We start from the raw sequence: 12,854 nt of genomic DNA on the forward strand, positions 1-12,854 counted from the left end.
TGATCCCCCGACTTTAACTCTAGCTTCACCATAAGGTTGAAATTTATGACATTTACACAATTTCACGTCAATTATAACTAACTCTAGTCAAAATTGTAATTTGTCTAAAACTTTTGTTTATGACTAAATACCAGGAACACTGACATTCCCATCAGCCTCAGCTATATTTTAGTGCTAATTAGTAAATTAGCATGCAAGCAAGCTAAATTTAGATGGTGAACATGGTAAACCTTATACCTGCATAACATCAGTATGTTAGCATGCAGAGTTGAGCATTTAGCTCAAAATGCTGCTGTGCCAGTCTCACAGAGCCTCTAGTATAGACTCTTAGTCTAGTTACAATGTGTGCCATGTCCAAAGGTTTCTTGTATTTAGTTTAACTGACTGTTGGGTTAGTTTGTGTTGAAGGAAAACAAACCCTGATATCTGCGACTGTACAAACAAAAGAGTTCAGACAAAACAAACTCAGGCTATTATGCAAACAAATCCACTGTTGTGTGTATTCTATGGTATTTTGGTTTCCTTTCATTAAGATAAACTTCTAAACTTCTGATTTGTTCACCATGAATCAAAACGTCTGTTCGGGTTTTTGTTTGACTTGTTTTTACCACAGGACCTGTTTGTTTTTCCAAATATATGCTCTCAGTGACAGACACACCGGTGACAGCAAACGCTATTATAACATGTTTATTGAAAACCTTTTTTGACAGCATAGTTTGTCAGGCACGGAGAGAGAGAGAGAGAGAGAGAGAGAGAGAGAGAGAGAGAGAGAGAGAGAGGGAGAGAGAGAGAGAGACTTAGAAAGAGAAAGAGAGAGTTGTGAAATAGTTGTTTTTTCCCAGTGGGAGATGTTTACCCAGAGGGGCTGTTGTGGTGGAATGTTACAGAGGATTCATCATGTTCAAAACAGGTACATTGCAACAAACACGCTATGATTTAAAAATAACAAAAAAAAAAAAATCACATAATGCCAAATAGTTAGTTCCACCTTTCTATGTTAGAAACATGAATACAGAGGGAGGCGAAATAAATTATATGGGATTGGAAAAAAAAATCAAAGGACAAACATGATTTTGTCTCACTAGTTGTAAAATAAACTTGATGTGGAATGCAAAATTAAATGTGACGTAACGGAAATAAAATAAAATGTATATGAAAATCATTTCCTCTCTAACATTCTTACAAAATAGCTCACATAGCTACATAAAACTCTACTCATGTACATCAGCAACGTAAAAGCATATTTCAAACTATAAATTAATCTGGACTAACATTGTCAGGTTAGAGCTGCATGATGAAATAAAAAATGGGATGAAAAACAGAGGAGAGCTGTGTGAAAAATGTCCATTCCAACTTGGAAAATAAAATAAACAACATGCGAAAAATGTATCGTTTTGATATCTCTGGAAGGAAAGGTGTATCTCCGACACCTCAGTCAAGGTATACCTCTTTCCTTCCAGTTTCATCTTCAATCCTGATTTCACTTTTTGTTGAACAGAAAGAGAATAAATAAGTCAGTCAGAGTGGAGACGACAGGTGGTTAAAGGCAGATGTGTGACTGTACATACAGTAAGAGTCTCTCCCTGCTGTGGCCGTGGTGTTCATTCAATAGTAAAGGAAACATGTTCACTCTTAAAATAATGTTGTTTTTTAAATTGTTTTTAACATCTGTCTGTTGAACAACGCATGTTTTTCGAGGCTAATACTGATATTGTTGCAATAGAACTGAATATATATTTGCTGATACAAACACTGTTAAATTTGAAGTTAGAATTTTGTTATTCGTGTCACGATAAAAAAACTGAATTTAAACCATTATGGGACATCAAAACTGCCCACTGATACTTAAGATATTTGATTTTGTTTGTAGTGGTCAAGCAGCATCAAAATTAAAAGGACACATTATTATAACTATCACATTTTCTCAAATGTAACTCCTGTATCCTGTCTCGTTGTTGTCCAATTAAATGTATTTATCTCCAGTTTTGATGAGGTGTTGAAATAACATGAACCAAAAGTAACGTCTAGAGGGAATCAGGATTAGTGTTAGCAAGCTAGGCTAATTAGCTTCTACTTTCCAAATGGAGGCAAGTTAGCCGTACTTGCTATCTTCCACTTTGTGAATGAAAAACAAAATTAACAGCATAGCGTAATGGGTCCTCCCAGTGTTTAACGTTGTAAAGGGACACGTCTTAAATAACTAATGATATACAGTATAACCAGCAGGATGTGGGCTTGCTTTGTCTTGCATTAACGCTTGAAGGATACAGGACAATGGCGCGTACGGTAATTGACAGCGAGTTTAATAGCAACGGTGGCCCACAAATGGGAAACGCCCACCCAGAAGCTTTAAGTTTTTTTATTGTTATTTATTTACAAATTAACACTTTTAAAAGGAATAGAATTAGCTATCAACAGTTCTTGTTTGCAATGTACCCATGGATGTACAGAAATCTATCACGGTAGTACTCTAAAATGCAAGAAAGCGTGTTGAATCGAAAAAGATATGAGGAGTGTCCTTTTCTATAACTCCTAAGGAGATTTATGGTAGCCTAATTATTTATTTATTTATATGTGTATTATGGATCTCAGCATTTTGGAACATGCAGTAACTTTACTTTTGTTGCCTTAAACAAGACACATGTTAAAAACAACACATACTTTTAAAAATCCTACAGAAAAACAGGTGCTGTCAGCATCACAGTAAAACCATGCTTGCTTGACAAGGATACAGAAAAAAGGAAGGGAAAGGCTAAATTAAACCAGGAGCAAAGCCTGATGGGGGGCATCAGTAGCCTATATAGTAAAATGACTACATCATCATCATCATCAGTATCATCATCTTCTGGCTCTTTAATGAGAAACAACACTGAAAAGCAGATCGATATGAATAAAAACACTCTCACCATAGGGAAAGCTTTTACCCAGCATGGAAGAATAAATAAAAGAAAACACCATCCGTTTCATTAGATCCATCCAATCTTTACACAAGTTCCTTTTTGTCTTGTTCAAATAAAAGAAAAATAAAGACAATGTTGAGGCTAATATTTACATAGCCTGCTTCTAGTAAGAACTGCTTTTTTATTTCAGTTATGTTTTTTTTTTGCTATTATACATTCAAAACATGATCAGAATGATTCAATTAATCTCCTTTTTGTTTACTAAATTATTCCAGGCACTTCATAGATTTGGGCCAAAACTGCAAAACCGTACTGAAAACAGAAAAAACAATAGTGTGCAACCTTCCACTTTACAAATGCCTTGTTTCTGTGCATAAACCAATGAAAAAGTACATAATTTGGTGCTAAAAACATAGAAATCTCCCAGTGCAGTAATAGAATTAAATATAAAAATTCACTATTTTAAGTACTTTAAATTGGGAGAGATTTCATTAAGTACTCACATGGTCTTGTTGGGTAATTACAAAAATGTATCTACTTAAATTCAGTTCACACACTGGAACAAGGCCCTTGCACAGTAAATCGTTACCACTGTTTCCATTTAGCAGCGAGTGAATCATGTTTCTGAACCCTTCATTGCCACTCGAATGCTGTTTTCCCTTTTGTGACTTCGCTAAAAACAGACTCTGTAAACATTTCAACCCTTGCGCTTTTTTGGGGTCAGCTAGAGAGACTACTGCATAAAAAAAGGGAGATATCCATTTGGCAATCCCATGATCCTTCCCTGCACATGTAACCTCCACCCGCCTACATTCGACAGTGCAGTATTTGGTTCAGAGATCTGAAGAGATAGACTTTTAAGACTAATTTGGCACTTTTTTAAGCAAACTAAGCTTGAAGAAGGATCAGCCACAGACTTCAGAGTCTTCTTTAACAAACCAACATATTTACTGTATATATTTTTCTTTTTTGCTGTGTGATCTGTTTGTCACACAGCATGCCTTCATTTCAGTATTAATACTATAGAGCAGCGATAAAAACTCAAGCGTCTGGCCAGGCTTTTTAGTAACACTCAAGCACAAAAGAACATAACAGCTTTACATTTCTGCATGTTTGTATCCATGAGTGTGCACATAGGTGCTGAGTGTCTTGCTCAAACGCACTTTGACACTGCATGCAGCTTGTAAGCACCGGCCCTGTGACCTTTCTGTTATAATATAAGAGTTTGAAGCCTTCAGAGAGACCTTTACAAGAAAAAATCCACCTATAACTGTATTTACACTGTTCAAAAATTACCTAATACTTTGAATTGCTGGGTCGTTTTGCCATTGCTAAATGTCAGATTTGTTGTTAGGGCTCAGAATTAAGGAGCGAGAGCTAGCTTGCATGTTTTCACATTTTTCTGAATGCCACAAGTTCAAGTACAGTCTTTGATAAATGCTGAAAAGAAATGTAGTTCATCACTTAAGTAGTGTCTGAAATTGCTCACTTGTCCACAGATTGACTATTCTCATATCTGATGGTTTTGTTATTCAATCATCTAGCATTGCTGCTGACAGGTGCGGTTTTGCATAAACTCTTATTTAGACATCTCAAGAGTAAAGGGGAAGCATTGCATTGTGGGATTTGTTATTTTTACACTAGGTAGCAAACAAGCTACCAATCCATCCTGGAATGGATTGCACATTACTGATTGAACAGTGAAACAGTATCAGTAGGAGGATTGTTCCTTAAACAGGCTGCTGAGGTTTTCTGAAGGCTTTTTATGATTCACAGCTAGTTGTTGTTCAATATGTCTTTAAGTACTTCAGTCATACTAAAAGGCCTCTCTGGTACATATCTCGAAGCGCTGCTATTTCTTGCCCAGCAAGAGTTAATCGTTGCTTTGATATTGCAAACGTCAACTTTTCAAACCTGAATTTGAAATCAGCGGAAACATCCAGCTCTTTTCGGCAGGAGCCTTCAGTTCTTGAGTCCGGCTCTGGCGGTTGAATCACACTCGCTCTCAAAAATCATCTTCGTGTCTGTCATACATTCTTTTTTTTTTAAAACTGTAAACAAAAAAAGATGGATCAAAAACCAGAGGAGCCTGCCAGTTGTGAAAAATAACGTTGCAGTTCTGTTGTAAAATAAGTTACAAAAAAAATTGAAATAAAAATCTTTGCGTACAGTACTAAAATCCTAAACTAGACCTTTCGAACTTAAGAACCACATGTTAAGTCTATAAATATCTTTACAAATATACACGTTAATTATTCAAATAAACCTTTTCTGTATCAATGATTAAATGATTTACACTTTCATGACAGTGTCTTCTAGATTGCAATTCTTCCATCCTAAAACAATACTTTAAAAAATGTAATTTTTTGTCTTTTAAGTACATGGCTGTGAACAGCAATATGATACATATTTGCATTTATATATTTACAATAAATCATTTTCTAGATACATAAAAAAAAACTCTGAACCTTACTTTACTAACTACTGAAGGGCCCTGAAACTTTGCCTCACTTTTGGTGAGGAATTTGTTCCATGATTATCACAAAACTGTTTTTCGGGATACTTAAATGTGACGATGGCGTACAAATCCATGAGAAAAAAACATTTATATGCTCATGTAATCCTCTCTGTTGTTGAACGTCTTCTGTAAAAGCTGAGACAAGTTATTGAGTGTCTTCTGAAGAACGAGTACCATCATCGAGTCGATTCTGGCTTTGCTGGTTTCTTGTCAACGGATTTTCTTTAAGATCGCGAACTCGTGATCTGAGGTCTCCACGCAGAGGACAGGAAAAAAAATCTGAGATCCTCGCCTAGTAGATCACCAGCCAGTCACTGACCAATGCCCTTCATTCCCTCCTCTTATATCCTTTTTGTCTCTCTTTTTTAGTCTCTGGAGGTTTTTTTTTATCCCAGTAGGCACGGAATGGTTTCAACCCACAGATTGTCTGTAACAAAAGACTGGCCCGAGTACAAAAATATAATTTCATTTCTGAAAAGAAGAACACAAACATGGTGAAAAATAATCCTTCAATGTTTCAAGAGTGTCTTGGGGAGGAGGAGGAGGGGGAGGAAAGAAACTCAGAGGATTTTCGACAAAGAGTTTAAGACCAATCGAAGAGCTGAAGCACTGTGGAAGTATTGCATGCAGAGTTTTCATTTCCATATCTTGAGGAGCGTGAGTCACTGAGAGGTGTTTGTTAGTCACAAACTGTGAGAGGAGGTTAAAGTCCAACCCCCCCCCCCACCTCCCAGCTCAGGTTTTATGTCCTAATCACCCCGTTACTGGGAAGCTGTTTGGGAAGACAGGGCTCGTCAGGCAACGGGTCGTGGGCAAAAACTGAGTCGTCTCCTGAGGAGCAGGTGCTGTTGGAGTCCTGACAGGTGGGCGAGTACTGCTCGAAGGGCACCGCCAGGTCCAGGTACTCCTGTCAGGGGAGAGGTCAAAGTTTAGACCGTGGTGTCAAAGACAAATCCCTTCTCTGGTCAAATAATCAAATGACGAATTATATCGTTTTTTTTAGCATGTTAAGTTCTACAGACCATTACACATTTCTTTAACACTGTGAATATTGAATATTATTAAGACTTGCACATTATTTTCTATTGTTCTGTTTGACTTTAACTTGTACAATTTCATTGAACACAAACAACCTAACATTTTAAAGACACAGTGAAATATTTTAGGTAGAAAATACATTTTCCAAGTTATAACCCTGCATCCCCGTGTTCATTGTTCTTGTTATAAGATAAACATATGATATAAACATGATTTTATATCAAAACTCTCTTTTCTGTTCCTGTAAAACATAATTTTTTTCCTGATAACTCATCTTGAACTTGGAAGCGTATTATGTAAATGTTTCCGATCAAATATGATATCGGGCGACTAGCTATCTCCGCCCATCCTATGAAACCATATTTTACTTTACAGTTTAGTTAGCTTGTGGGTTGTAGTTGAATTTGACTATTCCAAAGAATGTGGTTGTGCTCTAGTTTACTTATTTTTCCCTCGTCCTCAGACTCCTGATCAAACAATAAAGGTAAAGGCCACTCGCTATGCCATGCCCACTTTTTAGCAGTGCAATAAAATCAGAAGGAATTGATAAAGAAAAGATAATAAACTAACTCTGTGACTTTAAATGCTTTAACTTTAAGAAATGTGTTTTCTAGTTATAGCTTTATGAAGTGAAACATTACTGGCGTGAAAAGGTGAAAGTTTTGTGCTCATGAGCAGCAGCTGTGCAGGTAGACTTACATCGGTGGAGGTCATTGATAAAACCCGGTCGTGATCTTCTACCAGCTGTCTGAAGGTTGGTCTCTGTGACGGCACTGCATGCCAGCACTCCCTCATGATCATATACCTGAAATACCCACATCAAGCATCAGTTACTCTGCATCTCATCCATTAAAATTTAATATGTATTTAATACAAATATTCTCAGATCTTAGACTGTTTCCAGTGAATCATATTGGTCTACTTGATCTGCAGCTGGATTGTCATGGTCTGTAATTAAGGTTAAAGCAAAGGAATCTTTTTAAAGATTTGCTGCAAGTAGACGCATTTCACCACAGTTTACAGTAAAGGAAGTCGTCATGCGACAACCACAGAGATGAGGAAAAAACCCAACTGAGTTGTTGATTGCGTCAATACATCTCTCAAAGTTGTATTAATGGCTAAACTAAGTGTTTACAGTTTCAATCAAGCTGTTTCAAGACTTTTAGATTAGCTTTTCACCAGTTTTTGAATGTTCAAAATTAACACTGATAAACTTATTTATTTTATTCACTAAACCTTTGTGCTCATTGTCAAGAGAGAACACTGAATATGAGTACAGAATAAAATCTGATTTTATGATTTGGAGGTTTTTTAGAAAGCGGTTACTATGTGAAGCTTTTAACGAATTAAGCGGAAATGAAAGTGGTTTATCATCTTTCCAACTAGAGCAGGTATAAACCAAAATAATAATATAATAATAATAATAATAATTATTGTGTTTTTTCCTACCCAGGTAAGGTTAATCTGCCTCCTGTAAACAAGGTGATCAAACTGAACTATAAGTCATTCAAACACCTACAGTTCATGGGTGCAGTTGGCAGGTTTGTCCATCCGATGTCCCTCCTTCAGCAGCTTAAAGAGTTCTTCTACTGGGATCCCTGGGTACGGTGAGCCCCCCAGGGTGAAGATCTCCCACAACAACACCCCATAGGACCATCTGAACACACACACACACACCCAACACACATTGAATACAGATTAGAGGTCAAAAGGCACTCATGACCTGAAGCAGTCAAGGTGCAAAAAACCCCAATGAATCTTGGTTGGGGAAATATTGATCTTCAATAATGTTTACCGCACCCAATTTAAGAATCAATTTGACAGTCTCATTGTCAGGGACGGTCAGTCAATATTTGTAAAAATCAACAACTCGTCCCTCAAGCCAGAAAGCGAAAACTTATTAGAAAGAAATGGAAGACCGATTTTGCTTTATCCATGCCGCATCCTTTAAGGGCTAATTTGCACAGATAAACTACAAAACCAACTCAACACAAACGAAAAAAGTCAGATCAAAATCAGCAACATATTAGCATTTTTGTATCTTGGTTGTGTTTCAGTTTCAAAAATTATCCCTGTCAGATCCTTTGAAACTGGACTTATGTGAGCTACATCTAGTCTCCAATGTGAAACTTTCTTTTGACACATAAACAACTATTTTAAATGCATCCACATTTGGACGTGGCTCATAATGTATCTTGACTACCATACTGTTTCCAAAAATACAAAGCGAGTGAGCACAAAACATGAATGGAAAAATTTATTAATCTGTATCTACAGTTACAGTCCAGCTGCTGCCTGTTCTAGGAACTCTTTATATGTCTAACCTGATCTGTCCTCTCTTTTTCTTTCTGTGTCTGTGGCAGCAGCTCGAGTTTACTGCTGTATTATTCCTAAAGGGCTAAATGAGGGAAGATAATCAGATAATGGTGGTCTATTAACCCAGTGTACTATTGTTTGGCTGTTCGTCCAGTGAATCAGAATCAGACCCCTCCTCCCACTGTGGTTCTCAGCGGGCTTAATCTAATTATCCACGCTCGAGTCCAGAGGGTTGAAAACAGCCGATACTGGCCGAGACGGCTAGTCCCCCATGCAAACACAGAGAGTGAAAGGAGACTGAGGACTATGGTGAAAGAGAGACATCTATATTCAAAGGTAAAATAGGGGATACAGAAACAGTAGACAGAGCTGTAGTTGAGAGTAATCAGCCAGACAACTGAACTCTTACTAAGTCATTATCATTGTGTTCTGGACGTGAACAAATTAGGTCTTTAGGGTCGGGACGGGTTCAGGACGATCTCAGGGACGACTACAGGAATCGGCAGCCACAGATTCAGGCTGTTTATATTCACTGCTTGTCGTCTGGCATGAATTTTCACAAGCTATTAGGTGGCTAATGGGAGGTAATCAAGATGCTAACACCTTATTTTTCATTGGCACCTTTAGCAATAAAACCTGAACTGCTAACATCACTGTGATGATTGATTCTGTAAGATGTATATGTATGGGAGAGACGTTCCTTTTAGGTAGAATTTGAATCAATATTGGTTTATTGAAGGCCAATAGAAAGCTCCCGATGGGTTGTCTTGTAGCATTATTTATTACGTTAAAATGTGACCTGTTTCAAGACAAAAAAAAAAATCCCAAAAGGGTTTAGTATTTATTCCTGTCAATGTGGGAAAGCTGCATCTAAAACTGCATCTACAACAATATCAAAGACAAAGACTAAAACACTCTAAGATCAAATTTGGACACAAAGACAGTTTCTTGTGCTTTCCTTTTGCACATAGATTTCTGGCTCAGCCAAAATATATTATTACTACTCATTATCCAATGCTATCTGCTTTATTTGTCCATCAGCCTATCCCATGAAAAGTCTGCCTTGCAGAACCTTAGCTATACTAGCAAAGTGGCTGGAGTAATTTTGATGGTGAAAAGTAACAATACAGCAACTTTGTTGTTTTATAACAAGTTTTATCAATAAAGTTGTGGTCAATACTGAAAATGTTGATGGAGTTTTCAATCTTTAAAACTACCTCAATTCTACAACAATAACTGGAGTTCTTCACTCACATGGAAGTACAACACCACACCAACATCATTTAGTCTGTTACTGCAACTAATGACGCATCCAAGGAGCAGCCTCCATCTGTAGTCTCAGTCCTGTTTTTTTTATAACCACTTAACCACAGGTTTTTGTATAAAAACCAAGACTGTCAACCAAGACACTGTAGATCTTATGTCAGAAGATGCTTTGTAACACGTTTCAGCTCAGTTAGGAATAGGTTGTAATAGGATTTGGTGAAATCATGATAGGAAGTCAGTCCTTTAATATATGTGGGGAATGCTACAAAAAACAGCGGGATTTTTTCATCTATGTAAAAGCAAACCAGGGTTTTTAGGTATTTAAATCACAATCTTATAGATCTTATCCATACTGCCCTACCCTATCTATAGTTAATCTTGCTGATTGATGCTGGTAAGTTTTGCTCTAAGTCTATTGTTCGACTGTACAGTGATCAATTTATTGACTTATTGGTACGCTTTCTATCTTTTAAATTATTTATGTGAACACCAAAAGCTCATATATGCTGCATATTTAATATGACAGCTGGGCTTCAGCACCCTATCCACATTTGCTGCTTTTAATGGGTTGATACGTCGCCCTGAAGGTGCAGTGAGGTGTGTTCTCTTTGTTCTGCAGCTTGTACAGACTGTCACCTCTGAAGCTGTTCAAAATAAAATCCTCACCTCCAAGATTTTGGCAGATGTAAAACCCCAATGGCTGAAGAATTAAAAGGTCTATATTGACACTAAATAACTCTGGTATTTTAAAAAGTGAATTCAGGTCTAAGTTTGTTAGAAACTGTCACTTGGAATCGCAATGTGATGAAGCAAATTACTTTTAGGCACACTGTTTTTCTGTACAAAAAATGTGTGACACGACATCCTACAAAAATGCCTCACTGAGTGTTCTCACTGCCAGTTGTGCCATGTGAGCTGCTGCAGGCAAAAGATTCCTCATATTCCTTTTCTTGCTGTTTGCATGCTGTTTGACTGTGAGTGTGACAGATTTGTTTTAATGTGTTTTAATTGTCCCCCATCTATTTTAGCGAAACATATTTCAGTGAAAATCATCACAGGTCAAAAGTCAAAGTCCCCTGGGGTCTGTGAGAGTAAACTGGCTGCAGAGCGACTACTGTATAAAGGGAGGAGGAGGTTTGGCCGGAGGATTGACTCTGTAATCCAGACCTGCTGAAATAACAGAGCAGGCTGATTCTCCTCTCGGACCGTTCCCAGTCTAGTGTAATCACATGGCGAGCCAGTGTTGACAGGGGCCCGTGTTTGGCTTGGATGGCTGTACTGGGGACACAGCGTCTGGCTGCAACCGGTGGGAGGATGAGGAGCAGTTTGGGGGGTGTTCAGCAACCGCAAGACAGATTGACTTTGTGACCTCCTCGCCTAACTTGCCTTTATTCTCCTGATCGCAGCCAAAACAGGAGCAATCAGGGGTCGCACAGGGTGCATTTGTCTCTATAGACCCGATTCCTTTGAATTGCTAAATTGGAAAAATGCCCCGAGGGAACACCTTGTGATAAATCCACTGACCCTCTTATCTCCTTCTGTTATGGGGCAGGTTGGATTTGCACTGATAAAACAACTGTAAGATGTTGGAGCTCCGTTGTGTTTCTGTCTCTCTCTGATGTCGTGTTTGGAGATTAAAGAACAAACGCAGCGAGGAATGTGGAGCCGCTGATATGCAAGAAGCTCAGGATTATCAAGTGAACACAGATGACAGCGAGCGGGGAAATATTTGGAAAGGGAATGCTATGATTCCATATTCACACGCATGCTGCGTTTGATGCTAATACGCTCAGTCACGATATTTCAACACCCGGATTCCTTCAGTGTACAGCAGCACCACATGAGTGGGCTGTTGGCATACGACGGTTAGTTTGTGCAAACTTACACATCGCTCTGGTGCGTGTAGACCCGGTCGAACAGAGCCTCCGGAGCCATCCATTTCACGGGCAGACGACCCTGCAACAATAGAGGCACAACAGAACCGCTTCGGTCAGCAGAACCATTCTGTACAGAGCAGACAGCGAAATATGGACCTAAACAACAGAGTTGTGTCTCGTCCTGCTATAACTGTCCCGTCACCTTGTTGTTAAACTTCAGCTAGACTGCTACCACATTCATTTAGCAGGTATAAAGTGTTATGTCTGTAATCTTCACTCCACAAGCTCCACAAATATAGTTCTAAAGGTTTCATTACTGCCACAAAAATTCATCAGTGTCATATTGATATTTTGTTATGAGCATGAATATCATCTCAATTCTTGGTTATTGTTAATATCACAATGTAAGCTGTCTTTCCCGGTCTTAAATACAATTTTTGTGAACACTTTGGACAGTTCAGCTCAGTAAACTGTATCTCCCTCAACCTGTTTCCTTCTGTGACCTGATAATGACACTGGACACTTTCATTTAAAAAAAAATGTAGAAGAAACCTGATGGAATGAGACTCACGTTTGTGGTCTTTTTGTAGTAGTCTATATTGTGCACGTCTCTGGCGAGACCAAAATCGGCGATCTTCATAATGTTGTCCTCCGTCACAAGGACGTTTCTGGCTGCCAGGTCTCTGTGGATACACTGAGGGAAGAAGTACAAATACATCAAACACACATCAAGACAAAGCATTGCACAGACACGTACACTCGTACACCATGGACAACTTTCATTTATCACTGTCTGACTTTATTACTCGTGCCTACATGGCAAATATTGACCTTTGCCCAAACCCTAAAACCTCATCCTATAACCATGAAACATATTAACAATAAACCATTAACTAACCTTAAAGCTAGGATTGATAATTCATTTCAGAATCATTTTTT

General features: G+C 38.2%; 1 protein-coding gene across 10 annotated transcripts in view; it reads right to left on the reverse strand.

Annotated features, from left to right (window-relative positions):
• Window positions 1-672: 672 nt before the first annotated feature.
• The window catches only part of fgfr3 (fibroblast growth factor receptor 3), a 76,131-nt gene continuing 63,949 nt past the window's right edge, over window positions 673-12,854 (reverse strand). For all 10 annotated transcript variants that reach the window (XM_046062421.1, XM_046062420.1, XM_046062419.1 and 7 more), the window contains 5 exons: window positions 12,487-12,609; window positions 11,924-11,994; window positions 7,976-8,113; window positions 7,156-7,261; window positions 673-6,325 (listed from right to left, as the gene is read on the reverse strand). In XM_046062421.1, the coding sequence (XP_045918377.1) occupies window positions 6,161-6,325; window positions 7,156-7,261; window positions 7,976-8,113; window positions 11,924-11,994; window positions 12,487-12,609 (603 nt within the window). In that variant the 3' untranslated portion in view covers window positions 673-6,160. The remainder of the gene's footprint in view (window positions 6,326-7,155; window positions 7,262-7,975; window positions 8,114-11,923; window positions 11,995-12,486; window positions 12,610-12,854) is intronic.

Source organism: Micropterus dolomieu, linkage group LG11, assembly GCF_021292245.1.
Source record: "Micropterus dolomieu isolate WLL.071019.BEF.003 ecotype Adirondacks linkage group LG11, ASM2129224v1, whole genome shotgun sequence".
NCBI classification, from domain to species: domain Eukaryota; kingdom Metazoa; phylum Chordata; class Actinopteri; order Centrarchiformes; family Centrarchidae; genus Micropterus; species Micropterus dolomieu.